Source organism: Chelonoidis abingdonii, chromosome 2 (assembly GCF_003597395.2).
Source record: "Chelonoidis abingdonii isolate Lonesome George chromosome 2, CheloAbing_2.0, whole genome shotgun sequence".
Classification (NCBI taxonomy): Eukaryota; Metazoa; Chordata; order Testudines; family Testudinidae; genus Chelonoidis; species Chelonoidis abingdonii.
In genome coordinates, this window is record NC_133770.1 from 44,918,130 (window position 1) to 44,933,011 (window position 14,882).

The 14,882-nt window shown below is 41.9% G+C and overlaps 1 protein-coding gene across 4 annotated transcripts in view; it reads left to right on the top strand.

Annotated features, from left to right (window-relative positions):
- The first annotated feature begins 5,955 nt into the window (after nt 1-5,955).
- NMT2 (N-myristoyltransferase 2) overlaps nt 5,956-14,882 on the top strand; it is a 55,203-nt gene continuing 46,276 nt past the window's right edge. The window contains exon 1 of one of the 4 annotated variants that reach the window (XM_075062319.1): nt 5,956-6,156. In XM_075062319.1, the coding sequence (XP_074918420.1) occupies nt 6,047-6,156 (110 nt within the window). In that variant the 5' untranslated portion in view covers nt 5,956-6,046. The remainder of the gene's footprint in view (nt 6,157-14,882) is intronic. The other 3 variants (XM_032806342.2, XM_032806333.2, XM_032806350.2) reach the window with 3 other exon arrangements.

Consider the following 14,882-nt stretch of genomic DNA (forward strand, 5'->3'; position numbering starts at 1 on the left):
GCAGTGATGGTTTGACCCTATCAGGTTATACTTGTCCAAGTGTTAATTACACACTCCCATCAGTTTTGCTGGAAGTGTTAGACCAGGGGTGGGCAACCTTTCAGAAATGGTGTGCCAAGTCTTCATTTATTCACTCTAATTTAAGGTTTTGCGTGCCAGTAATACATTTTAACGTTTTTAGATCTTTCTACAAGTCTATAATATGTAACTAAACTATTGTTGTATGTAAAGTAAATAAGGTTTTTAAAATGTTTAAGAAGCTTCATTTAAAATTAAATTTAAATGCAGAGCCCCCTGGACCAGTGGCCAGGACCCAGGCAGCGTGAGTGCCACTGAAAATCAGCTTGCATGCCACCTTCGGCATGCATGCCATACATTGCCTACCCCTGTGTTAGACCCTCTGTCGATATTTCTCTGGATCTCTCCCAGTTTCTTTTTAGAAAATAGGCACCACATTAACAACTTCTCCATATTCAGGAATAGTTGCTTTTTCTAAAGATATAGTCCTTGTCAATATCTCTGCTATTTCACACTTCATCTTTAGAAGCCTTGGATGAATGCTTTCTAGTCCTGGTGATTTACTACACTTGAATTTTTCCAGTTGTTCCATAGGAATTACAAGATGAAGAGATGGAGAAGACCTAGACTATTAAGGGCAGCTTCCTGCAAGCATAGGATGAAGTCCCTCACAGGTGATATTACCAGAGTTTACTGTGCTTGATACTCTATTTGATCATAAGTGTACTAAAGCCACACTTCATTTTTCTATTAAAAAATGCCTTTAGAACATAAATGTTTTCATTATCCTCAAGGGAAATGGAAAATGTCAATACCCCCCACCCCAAAAGCCGCCATTCCTTCTCTGCTGCCTCCCTTTCCTCTTTAATTGCCCTCCTAGCAACCTGGAATATGCTACAGTCACACATTATGGTAAAATTAAAATTTACCAGCAAAGCAAGGACATGGTGCACACATTCATAAAACAGTGAAAGAAGTCTGCGATTCTTTTTCTCAGCTCCTCCCTTCAGAGTTTTTTTTAGATTGATTGATTGTTTTATCGTCATTAAAGTGAGGGAATGGGAGTCAAAAGATGCAGAAATCTTAGACAAAAGTCAAAATTTTGAATCAGAGTAATTCATGAAAGACATGTAATTCAGAATTGGTTTGGTCTGATGAGTTTGCTTCAGACTTTGCTGAAACATTTGCCTTCAGTTTTAGAGCAATTTTCTAAGACAAGATTGGGGGTAAGGGGATCCTAAAACAGGGCTTTATAATGAAAACTGCTTCTATCATTGCCACTTCTTCATCATAATATTGCTACCTCAACTAAGTATTTTGAGGCTTACTTCAGCAGTGTTTGTAAAGTGTTTTGAGAACCTGAGATGCAAGGTGCTATCAAATTGCAAAATACTATTATAATGCTTGTGATAATAAACATCAAGAATGATACTAATGGTGGAAGGTGAGAAAAGCTCCATGCGGAGGGTACCCATGGAAAATGGCTCCCTCTGCAGGAGGAAGAGAGGATCTGCCAGAGGCCTTTATGGGCAGACTGGAGACAAAGCCCCATTAGAACCATTATGCGCGCGCGCGCTCTCTCTCTCTCTCATTTTCTAACACGGAGAAACAGAGGAGCAATCAGAGGACAATCTGTTATAAAGAGGAGTGTGATAAATTGTTCTCCTTATTCACTGAGGACAAGACAAGAAATAATGTTGCAACAAGGGAAATTTAGGTTAGACATTAGGAAAACTTCCTAACTATAAGGCTAGTTATGCACTGGAACAAATTATTGAGGGAAGTTTTACAATCTTTGTCACTGGAAGTTTTAAAAAACAGGTTAGATACACACCTGTCAGGGGTAGTCTAGATAATACTTAATCTTGCCTCAGTGCAGGGGATTGGACTAGATAACCTATTGAGGTCCCTTCTAGTCTTCCATTTCTATGATTCTATAACATTGCCAGCCCTGAGTATTCAAACATCACGTCAGGCCCCCCAACATTATGAAGTGAATTAAAAATCAAGAGGTTTTTAAAAAAATCAATAAATGTTGAGGATTTTGTATGTGCTTTCTGGTTTCTGAACCTTTAGGATGCACTTGCTTCTCATTTTCAAGCTTTTCTCTACAACCACTAGGACTAGAAACTTTACAAAAAATGAAAATCTGAAATTCTGATATAATCAAATGAATCCAGGAGCTGTGGATTTCTGAAATACATCAATTATTGCAAAAGTCAGCAACACCAAGCTGGAGAGCAGTAGGTGGTGAAGTACCAAGTTCCTTTCAGCAGCAACTTGATGTTTTTCAGACAGCTCGTTTGTGCTAATAAAGTAAACAGAATTATAATATTAATTTGCAAATCTACAGCAGCCAATTTTGAAATCAATGGAAGTTAAGTGCCTAAATTGCTTTGAGGATCTGGGCCTTAGTATTTGTAATATAGTGCTTTAACTATTCCTAGTGCTTTACAAACATGAGTTAATTAATCCTCATGACACCCTGGAAGCAGGGTAAATCTGTCAGCAAGAGGGGAGACCAAGGCAGAAATGGTAAGTGGCTTGCCTCAGGTCACATAATGACTCAGTGACAGCTGAGATTAAAACCTAGGTCTCAGACTCCCCATTCTATGTTCTAATGACTAACCTGTGCTTTCTATCCTATACTCCACTTTCTGATGTAAAAACCAACAATCCATTTACTTTAGTACTAATAATAATTGGAAGAAAGTTGAACGTGGCCAGGTGGCTGAAAGCTTTTGTGAAGGCACAGCTGGGCTTTGGAGGAAAAAAAAGGAGGGACAAAGGGCTTAAAGGGGTCAAAGACCCTAAAACATAATAAGCATCAAACATATTCCATATAGGGCTGGACAACAGTGTTTAAAGCCTTTTTCGTGCTATTTTTTCTGCTGAGAACTCCTTTTCATACTGAAAAGCTACTTTACATAAATATCCCCAAATAGCTTATGTTCCCCCCTTCCTGCATGGGTCAAGGGGAGGATTTCCTGCATTTCCCTTAACATGCTCCCAACACCTGTAGTTCTGCATTAAGGTAATGATAACTATAATCAAACCTCACGCTTCCTCTGGTCACCTACAGGGTCAGGAAGGAATATTTTCCTTAATGCACAATTGGCCAGATATATTCTTTCCCTCTCCCTTCATCTTCCTCTTAAGCTTCAGAGGTTGGCTGTAGCTGAAGACAAGGACACTGGATGGGGTGGACCAGTGGTCTGAGGAGGTAGAGATGCCTGACTGGTGTGTCTTGCTCATATATTCAGGATCATACTGATCACCATATTTTGGGTCATAAAGAAATTTTCCCTCAAGTCAGATTGGCAGGGACCTTGGAGGCGGGGAGAGTTTCCTTCCTCTGTAGTATTGGGCATGGTTCACCTTCTAGGATCATCTGGACATAACAATTCCCTGCCATTTTCCTAGTACAGTGGTTTTCAACCTTTTTTTCCATTTATGGACCCTTAAAAATCTTTGAATGGAGATGTGAACCCCTTTGAAAATCTTAGACATAATATACAGAGCTCCAGGTGTCCCAGGATCACAGCTTGAAAACCACTGTTCTGTGGTAACAACCTTTTGGGACCCCTGTTCTGTTCATTCCCTCTGAAGCACCTGGCATTGGCCACTGTCAGAAAACAGGATACTGGCATAGATGGACCATTGGTCTGACCCAGTGCGGCCATTCTTATGTTCTTATGACCCCTTAGATATAGTCTGTGGATCCCAGATTGAAAACCACTGTCCCAATGAATTCCCTTGCCATTGCAGGGCCTTGAATGTTGCATGCAGTTCTGGTCACCTCATCTCAAAAAAGATATATTAGAATTGGAAAAGGTTCAGAAAAGGACAACAGAAATGATTAGGCATATGGAACAACTTCCATGTAAGGAGAGATGAAAGACTGGGACTGTTCAGCTAATAAAAGCTTAAGGGGGGGTATTATAGAGGTCTCTAAAATCATGAATGGTATTAAGAAAGCGAATAAGAAATTATTTTTGTCTTTACCAAACACAAGAACTAGGGAACACTGGCTAAATTAATAGGCAGCAGGTTTAAAACAAACAAAAGGAAGTACTTCGCACAATGCACAGTCAATCTGTGGTATTCATTGCCAAGGAATGTTGTGAAGGCCAAGAGTATAAGCAGGTTCAAAAAAGAATTAGATAAGTTCATGGAAGATAGGTCCTTCAATGGCTTTTAGCTAAGATGGTCAGGGATGCAACCCCATGCTTCAGATGTCCCTAAACCTATGACTGCCAGAAGGGGTAAACACTCAAAACTGCCCTGTTCTGTTCATTCCCTCAGAAGCATCTGGCACTGCCATTGTCAAAGACAGAATATTGGGCTAGATGGGTCAGACCCAATATAGCTGTTCTTATGTTCTTAGGGGCACCTTGGTCTCCCCTGTTCTTTTCCAGTGGCACACAACAGTTTTGTCCTGGCCTACATTTAAATTTAAATCAATCTAGTTATTTTGCTCAGGAATGTGAAAAATTCACACCCAAGTGCTGTAATTAAGCCAGTCTAAGCCCCCCAGTGTGGAATGCAGCTACGCTGACAGAAGAATCTGTCCATTGACTTAGCTGCTGTCGCTTGGGGAGGTTGATTACCTACATCAATGGAAAAACTGCTTCTGTCAATGTAGAAAGCATCTATGGTAGGGAGCTGCTACAGTATCATAGCTCCTAATGTAGAGATGCCCTTAGTCTCCTGGGGACTGAGAAGTCTAACTAAAGACTTTGGGATTAGTATTGGGGTATCTGGGTTGATATTAAAACTGAACTATAAAATTCACGAGCCACTCTGATAGCACTAAGCTATATCAGACAGTATATCAGTCAGGCATTAGGGCACTTCTTGGATGGCTGTAGACAGCAAAACTCCAATCCTGCTGTGACCCTAAGAGTCTTTAATGCCCACTGGCATAGGGCACACTGTCTCTGATCAGAACTAACCAACTCATTACACCCAACACTGTGTAAGGTATCAAATGAAAGCTAGTTATCAATATAATTCACATATAAAGTTAACATGTATTTGGCAAGTTATAAACTCCCTCTGTATAATGTTTCTAAACACATTTACAACCAAACAGCCTAGCCTAGATAAAAGATGATGATAAACATCTCTGTTCTAGACAAAGGAATGTGGGTTACTAGAAAGCTAATAGGTTGGAATGTTTTACTGTCTCTGTAGAGGCACTGAACGTAACGCTTTCTCTGCGAGGGTCCAGTGAGAGAGACTGGTCACTGAAGTAGGATGATTTGGATGCAAATTCTGGGCTGGAAAGATACTAAGGTCAGCCTGCAAGGAGTACTGTAACCAGATTGGGCAAAGCTCCTGGCAGATGGTTAGGGTCAGAGTGCTGAACCCAAGCTGCACAAGTCACAAGGTGCTCACCGATTCCCTTATTAGCCTAGGTGAACCCCCAAACGTCACAAGGGCAATGAGCTCCATAGGGGCTGAGCACTGCTCCCCTGCCTCTGTTTGCTGTAGGACTGAGGCCCAGCTGCAACTGATCCTCAGGCTGGTACATTTCAAACAGTCAGAGCAGCCAGGTGCAGTATGCAGCCCCTTCCTGCAAGGGGGGCAGGTAGAGCCAGGCCAAGCGTGAACCTCCAGATCCTGATTCCCGACGCTCCCAGCAGTTTGGAGGGGTTTGGTGCTGCCAGCTCAGGTCAGCCTGAATTCCAGCTCGAGCCTGAGGGTTGGCTACCATCCGCCCCCAACTGGCAGGGGCCTGCGTCCAGCTTAGGTCCCTCTCTAAGGGCTGCTGTGGGGCTGAGCCGGGTGAATCAGTTATTTGGGAAGTGGCACCAACGGGTGTGGGCTCCATGAGTCAGCAGGGCTCGTGCGACCGTTACCTGCCGGCCGGGGAAGCGTGGGTGGCAGCCGGGCTGGGGGCTGCCGCGCCCCGAGCAGGGGGAGGACAGCAGCTAGAGGGAGCTCCTCCGGGCCGCCTCTGCCTGTGCGCCCCGGTTCCTTTCATAGGCTTCCAGTCCCTCCTCCCCGCCCTCCTTCCCCCGTGATGGCGGAGGACAGCGAGTCTGCAGCCAGCCAGCAGAGCCTGGAGCTGGATGACCAGGACACCTGCGGCATCGACGGCGACAATGAGGAGGAGACCGAGCACGCCAAGGGGTAGGCGGCAGCGCCCGCGGCTGAGCCGGCGCGTCGGGTCCCGGCTGCAGCACTACGCCGGGCGCGGGGAGAATCGCTGGCTCCCTCCGGCCCAGCTCCTTGCTGCAGCGGGGCCCGGGGCGCTCCGGCGGAGGGAGCGCGGGGCCAGGCTGAGCGGCAGGGGCGACGTCCCAGGTGCGGAGCGGGGCCCTGAGGCTGGCTGGGCTGCAGCAGTGCAGGACCGCCGTAGCTGTTGTGCTGGGAGGCGGGAGGCAGCCGTTCGCCCCGCGCCTCCTGGGAGCCTGAAGTGGGGCCTGCCTCCAGGGGGCGGCGGCGGCGGCGGCGTGGGGCGGGGAAGTGTCAGCGGGCAGGTTCCGCGCGACGAGGCCTCCATGGGGATGACAGGCATCGGTGTGGGGCTCCCGCGCTCCGCCCTGCTCTGCTGGGCGATGCTTGCTGCCGAGCCAGGGTGCGAGCCTGGCCGTGGGAGCGCCCCCACCCCCAGCTTCCTCTGCGGGCATCGCGTCCGGCCGGCTGAGCCCTTTGGCGGGAGGTTGGCTCTGTCCTCAGCGGAGGCACGAAAGGTTTGTGCTTGGAGATCACCGTTTGGAGCTGTTGGCAGCGTCTCCTGAGTTAAGTGAACTGCGGTTTTCTGTCTGTATATAAGCCCCGAGTCACCCGGCGGGGTGAGATGCCCTTGTTTCCAGCAAGAGGAGGCCTCGAGAAGAGGGTGTAGCCAGCAGCATGTCTGCGAAGAAGCATTGTCCTTAGGATAACTCTCGGGGGAAGGAGGTCAAATCCTGGCAAATCCATACTTACACGCGATCTTCCATTAAAAAATCAACCTTAACCCAGAGCTCACAGTAGGATCTGAGATATCACAGACATTTCCCTAGACATAGAAAAGCCCAGTGAGAGAAATAAGAGGGGTAAAAGGTGGCATTTTATTACCTTCCTGCTTAGGAAGTAATGGGATAGTACAGAGGTCGACAGCCTTTCACAAGTGGGGTGCTGAGTCTTCATTTATTCACTCTAATATGGTTTTGCGTGCCAGTAATACATTTTAACGTTTTTAGAAGGCCTCTTTCTATAAGTCTATAATATCTAACTAAACTATTGTTGTATGTAAAGTAAATAAGGTTTTTAAAATGTTTAAGAAGCTTCATTTAAAATTAAATTAAAATGCAGAGCCCCCCCAGACTGGTGGCCACGACCCAGGCAGTGCAAGTGCCACTAAAAATCAGCTTGCGTGCTGCCTTTGGCGCGTGTGCCATAGGTTGCCTACCCCTGGGATAGCATCTATTGTATTTTTATTTACCATGATTTTTCTGCTTGGGGCCTCTCCAAAGCTCTTCTAATTCACTGTACTTCTGTGAAATTAAAAGATGTCCTTCTATTTTCTCCCAAGACTTTTTGTTTATAGCTTTCAAATGAATGATCAGGTTAGACTCTGTGGAGAAAATATAAAGATATTATTTTCAGGACTCTTGAATTATCCACCTCAGTCTTGTCATTCATTAAATGAAAATATTCCTCCTTGTCAACACCACCTACTGTCCAAAAAGAAACATTGTGTATAAATCCACTTGTAATTGGAGTAGGGCATGAGTTTGGTCTCAAGTCATTAATACAGCAAGTATATTTTAGTGGTAGGCTGTCATAAACAGATAGCTACGGGTTAATGTTTCTTTTACCTGTAAAGGGTTAAAAAAGGGAACCAAACACCTGACCAGAGGACCAATCAGGAAACCGGATTTTTCAAAAGCTCAGGGAGGGAATTTTGGGTGTGTGTTCTTGTCTGTGTCTCTAGTGCTCTCTCGGCTCTGAGAGATCGCTCTACCTCAGGCTTTCTAATCTTCTGTTTCCCAGTTGTAATACAGGTATAAGCAATATAGGTTTTATATAGTTTTGTATTTACATGTGTGTAGTTTGCTGGAATGTTTAATTGTATTTCTTTTGATAAGGCTGTTTTTTCAGGGTTGTTTCTTTTAAGCCAATGACCCTGTATATTGTCACTTTATACAGAAACCATTTTATGTCTTTTTTCTTTCTTTTTTATAATAAAGCTTGCTTTTAAGACCTGTTGGATTTTTTCTAGTTGGCTCAAGGGGACTGGATCTCGGCTCACCGGGAATTGCTGGAGGAAGAAACAGGGGGGAGAGAAAATCTTCTTCGGGGTTAGAGTACAAAGCCTGCATTTGCAAGGACTCTGAGTGAGGGTGAAAGAACCTGATCTCCACTGGTTTTGCATATTCTCAGGAATTGAGAAGTAGGGTGATTGTCCTGGGCATCCAGGGAGGGAGCCTGGGAAGAAGTAAGAGAAGACAAGGGAGGGGGGGTTATTTCCCTTTGTGGTGAGACTCAGGGCTTCTGAGTCTTGGGGTCCCCCAGGGAAGATTTTGGGGAGACCAGAGTGAGCCAAACACTGGAATTTTTGGCTGGTAGTGCTATCAGATCTAAGCTGGTAAATAAGTTTAGAGGAATTTATGCTAGTACCTCATATTTGAACTCTAAGGTTCAGATTGAGGAATTATACTATGACATAGGCCCTTCTCCTTATTGTTCTTAATCACTTTCTAAAAACTTCTCTTATTGTAGATTAAACTTTTTGTCTCAAGTTTCTGGATGAGAAATAGGATGGTCAGTCTACTTATATTCAGCCCTGATCTTGCAGTGTGATCCAAATGTGTGACCCCCTTACACATGCTCAGAGTCCCATTGACTTCAGTGGGTCACCTGTGGATCTCGCTGCTGGATTGAGGCACTGGGGGAAACAGTGTTTTAAGAGTTAATTACATTCAAATTTACATTCTTATCTTTTGGGTTAGAAATATGTTAGCAAAGGGAAAAAATACTGTTGCAAGAAGGAGTGGCCATGGTGACCTAAAATAGAAATAGGTTAGCTTATAACAAACTATATAAATATATTCTTAGTCATTAATTTCTTATTCATTTGATAGACAGCATTTCCATAGGTGATTATGTCTGAGAATGTACAGTATTTGTATGCTGGCTGTTGTCTACTGTCCCCAGGACTTGCTTGGCAATAAGCTGCTCTGTACCTTAAGCATGATGTAAAAAGTCTTTAATTTAAGATTTAGGAAGACTGGCTCCGGTTTTTCTTGTACTGCAACTTCTTCAGTGTATTCATGCCTTGCATACTAAAATAGCTATGTCAAAAATAATTATAGTAATAGAAATTTGGAATATTTAAAAAAGGAAGAAATTTTGCTGTGCTAACTGGGAGCTTTAATTTTGTTTGTTTGAAAGAAAACTCCAGCATTTCATAATTTCTAAATACATGAAATGAATACCACTGAAAATACAGTATGATTGTACGTTATTGTCACCAATGGGTCACCCTGACATTCCAGACTAGTTCAGTAGCCTGCTAATCGTTGTCTAGAATTTATGCTTGGTAACTTAACTGTTTGTGATCAAATTTCTCTTCTTTTCTTCTGTTTTTATTACTTTTCCTTGATTAATGTGTATCTGCCCTATAACAGAAGTCCAGCCTTCCAAGCTATTTAACTAGGCTTCTTCATAGGCATAGTGAGCACAAGAAGCAGTGTTTAAGTAGGAGCAAGGTTACAGTTACACATCCTTACATGTGGATACATAACTTGCAGCAATATGTGCAAAGAAAGATGACTGCAGTCTTTAAATGAGAAGTAATATGGCCATGGACTATACACAATTCTTTTTGCAGTCTGTTAAGTATTATGATGAGTTCTCCACAGAAGCCAGTTTTTATGGGTGAGCAGTAAATGAAAAATAGGATACTTTCAGAAACTATAAAGTTTAACACAATGAGTAGCTAGATCACTCCAATATAACAAACAAATTATGGGTATTGTTAGTTTCATAGGACTTACATGAAGTCAGGTATGAAATTCCAATTTACTACTGTGTTTTCTCATCATTTTTGGCATGGTATTTGATATTAATTGGAAGTTTTGTGTGAGGTTGGCCCTTTTTGTCAGTTGAGGTGCTCAGTCAAAAATTCCAACAGATATTCTATTGAAAAGCCAAGTCAGAAACTAGTAACTGAAAACCCATGCTGTTGCATCGATGTAATTTGTAAAGTCATGCATGTAAAACAATCTGAAAATGGCTCAGAACTTAAACATTGGAGAGTAACAAACAGTGATTTCCAGTGATGATTAAACCTGGTCATACTCTAAACAGAGCTGTCAACCATGCTTGTAGATTTTTCCTTTGCCTCACTGATTCAACAGACATTCTGTGCTTCAGAGTAATGTTTGGGGTTGTTGTGTGGGTGGTTGTGTTGATTTGTGTATGGGTTGTATTGTTCTGGGAGATTTATGTGGATGGCGAATGATAGATGAGGCACTACATGCATTTGGGGTTATTGTGTGTACTAGTTGTGCTGTTGTGTGAGTGGTTTTGAAGAATGGTGGCAGTTGGGACTTCTGTGCAATGTCACTCGAACAAATGACACTGTTGCATGCAAATTAGCTGTGGAGTAAGGGTGATAGTTGGTTGAGTTACCTCTGTTATCACAAAGGTCTAGGTTTCCTGGCATGGCATGGATACATGCCTTACTATCACATGGGTGTAATCTGTAAAGTCAAAATGGCTGAGAATTTAAAAATGGGACAGTAACATATCATGAATCCCAGTGATTGAACCTGGTGATATTCTGAACAAAAAGAGCTAACGGCCATGCTTGTAGCTGTTTCTATTGCATCACACTGACTCTACAGAATTTATAGGATTCAGAGTGACAATCCTGGAATCTTATTATCTAGATTACAGCAAAACATAATAACATTTTAGCATTCTGCTCCAGAACTGGAAAATTTAACATTCTCATACAAATTCCCTTCTCTCCTCCCATTGTGATATTTTTGCTTTTGATGTTACTTTAAAATTTTGCTTTGAGATTTCAGATCAGTTCCTTTTGCACAGATGTGCTATGGAGTATTTACATGCTAACTTGGTGCTTTAAAATATGGTCATGTCAATTGTCTTGTTTGGAATAGTCTGCATTAGTGGTACTAAATATTTAATTTTATTCAGTCTCAGGCTTCACTTTTCTTATAGGGAGAGGTATTTGGTGTGAATGCTATGTAAATTAAATCACTTCTTCAAACTGTAGCTTGACATTTAAAATTGGGTCATACACTGTTGACCATAAATAGTTCTGTGATATAATGATGGTGGGGGGTTTTTTGTGTGTGTGTGTTGTTTTTAATGTGCTGTGGACAGCAGATGACAGGATAAGTATTCAGTAGAAAATAATACAGAACTCTCTAGGATGCAGGTGTCTGCGCCCTACACATCTGGTCCCATTTTCAGGATGCAAGATTATGTATGTTTTGTGATTCTCACGGTCAAGTCTCCTTTTTCTCCCTCATCTCTGAGATTTGTTCCTGTTTAGTTTGCTGTCTGCTGCACTCTGTTCCACTTCATAGGAAAGGACTGTTTCCAAAACAGCTCCATTAGTATATGTAGCTTAAAATAGGGTTAAATAAATTAACTCAGTGTTTTCAAATACAATTTTCTTGACTCTGCCCCTCCTTTTCCTTTCTGTAGGGTCTTTCAGTCTAATTTAAATGGCTCTTTGCATAGGAATTCTGCCATAGAAAGAGCACAGAGAATTTTCAATAGACAGGTTCAGAAAGATTGTAAACATCCATATGAAATGCCTGTGTGAGTGGTTTTTTTAAAAAAAAAAAAATACTGTAATAGAGCACTAAGATATAGCATTGTTGAATGGCATCTTTCTTAACATGTTTTTGTCTATGAATTTTTCAAAAATTCTTTTTAAAGAAATGTGTAACTATTTTAGTTCAGAGCTTGGCATACAAAGTCTGAGTCCTGGAGTACATTCTTAAAAAGAGATTTGTAGAGCAAAGGGACAGAAGAAACACATTAGTTTGACATTCAGCTATACTGTGTGTATGGCACTTTTGGTTTATCACTAAACTGTAATTCTTGAAGAAAGCAGTGTTTCCAAAAGTTAGCCCAAAAATGTTCACCTAGCTACTGTTGTGTTAACAGTAAACTTCAAAGGACCTTATCAAGGCTTTCTGGTTCAAAATATTTTCTCTCTTGAAATAGTTATGATCTAATGTGAAAGAGGAAACTCACAGAATCTTAATATTGATTTTTTTAAAAATATAGAAACTCTGAGCCAAATATAGCCCTGGTGTAAAAATTATAACTCCTGAATTCCATGAAATCAAACCCATTTACATCAGATTTGAATTTGGTCTGATATCACAGAAATCATATTAAAAAAATCTTTGTGATCCCCTGAAAAAATGCTTTTGTACGCTGTTATTGACTGATGCAGAGCCAAAATCCACTGTTTGGAAGAGCTGTTCAGGTAGAGACCTCAGCAGCCAAAATAACCTTAAACATCTGAAAGACGGGCTTGTTTCTGAATTTCAGACATTTTTAACTTAAATTTATGGGTAGTGGCAATTTTTAAGAGAGATGTTGGAGTTTGAAAAAACTGGTTTTGTTGAAGGGGTACTGGGTATTCAGCACTAGAGTTTAAAATAACACTCGATGTGCTTTGGGAAGGATGTTAAGATCCATTCAAACAAGAGAAAAACAGCAGTTGCCGCACTGGAGATAATAATATATAATACTCTGCCCTTCTATAGCCTCTTCCATCTGAGAATCTGAAAGCTTTGCACAGACTTTCATGAATTAAGCTTCTCAACAGGCATGTAGGGAAAGTAAATATCCCTGTTTCTCAGAGTATGGAACAGACACTCAGAGAGGCTAAGACCCATCGTTATAAAAATGTGAATGCACTTTTTCACACTCATGTAAAACAGCAGATGTGCATACACAAGTAGAAAGGAATGTGTGGGTGGAATTACAGATTTACATGCAGAACAGTTGTAGACATTTATAAAAATGTAGGCCTAAGTAGTTTGCCCAAGGTCATACACAGAGTCTGTTTCTGTGGCAAAGTTAGTCTATCTTGGGGCAGAGCCAGGTCTCTTGACTTTCTGCCTTTACCTTAAGTAAGGCCTGGTCTACACAGTTTTTGTAGCAGTATAAATATTTTGGTTAGGGATATCATTTTTTTTAACTGATATGCCAGTACAACCCCCTATGTGTTGTACCTCTTTAACTATGCAGGTACAGTATTGGCAACCAGGTCAAATTTCACTGCTGTTGCGATTATGTAGCTGAAGCAATGCTCTGGCAGAAGCTGTACAGATTTAGTACAGGACCCCTGTTTAAAAGTGGTCACGGCCATGGCTGCCTCTCTCTCGTAGCCAATGGAACTTTAAGCAAGTGCAAAAACCTTGCAGGAGGTAAATCCCCTCTTCCCAGCTCCTCCTGATTGGTGTCTCAGTTGAACTGGTGCAGACTCAAGCCCTACAAGACTACAAAAACTGAATAGTTAAGCGTGATAGTGTAAATAACCAACTGTTCAGATACAAATATGGTGTGTGTGGGTGTGTGTGCGCGCAACATGCCCTTTGAACTTCTACCTTATAGGATATTCCTCCTTCTTATGCCCACATGTAGCTACTACAATGTGAATGTAATTTGTGTGCTAGACTTGTGGAGGAAAGACTAATACTCTCCCCACCCCCAGCCCCAGTTGTAAATTTCCTATAATCCTTTCAGTTCAGTAGTTTTGAAGAGAGTTAGAAATATTGAAGGTAGAGGCTTGTCTGTTGCTTTTGCCCTCAGCTCTGCACAGTCACTGTTTCTAACTTGCCTCCATAGTCAATAAAAGTCACTGACCGCTGCTGGATCTTTCTGCTGCAAACATGCCTAAAGAAAAGTGAAGTGAAGGACAAACAGAACTGTCTTTTAAAATGATTTATATTCTGTGAAATGTAACAGTAATGAAAGGCCGATATAAGCAGCTGACTTTACAGAGCATCTCTGCTTCTTGAACATTCCTGTTGCGTGGATGCCCTGTCAGAGAGAGAGAAATATTTCTTTTGTAACAAGTATTGAAGGCTGTGAACCAAAACTGGGATTTGAGTAGAGGCATACTTTAGAAATGATAGGGAGAGGGATTATTCAAACAAAATGCATTAGCACTTTTACTGTTGCTGATCTGCTTTATTTTCCCCTCAGCTGAAATCATAAACAAAATCAGACCCATGCTTTTAAAACTACTTCTGAACACCACCAAAAATGTAAAGTATTGTTGTCAGCTGTCTAACCTTTCATATAGAGTCACACGTGTTTAAGAAGAAAAAAAGCAACCCCCTTCTGTCAAAAAAACAAATTGAGTATCTTGGTATAAACATGATGTCAAGGTTTTTTCCCCCACTTTGAACTTTAGGGTACAAAAAGTGGGGACCTGCATGAACGCTTTTAAGCTTAATTACTAGCTTAAATCTGGTACGTTGCCACCAGCCAGAATTTAGTGTCTGGCACACTTTCTGTTCCCCCAAAACCTTCCCTAGGGAACCCAGACCTAACCCCTTGGGTCTTTAAAACAAGGAAAAATTAACCATCCCTCTCCTTTTCCCCCCAGACTTTCCCCTCCCTGGGTTGCCTTGGATCTTAAAACAAGGAGGAATCTTCCCCCCACCAATCCCTGGTGAGTTCAGACTCAATCCCTTGGGTTTTAAAACAAGGAAAAATCAATCAGGTTCTTAAAAAGAAAGCTTTCAGTTAAAGAAAACTTTTACTTTTTTTCTATCTCTGTAAAATCAGGATGGAAAATGCTTTACAGGGTACTCAGATTCATATAGACTAGAGGGACACCGCCCCCCCCCGCCCAGCCTTAG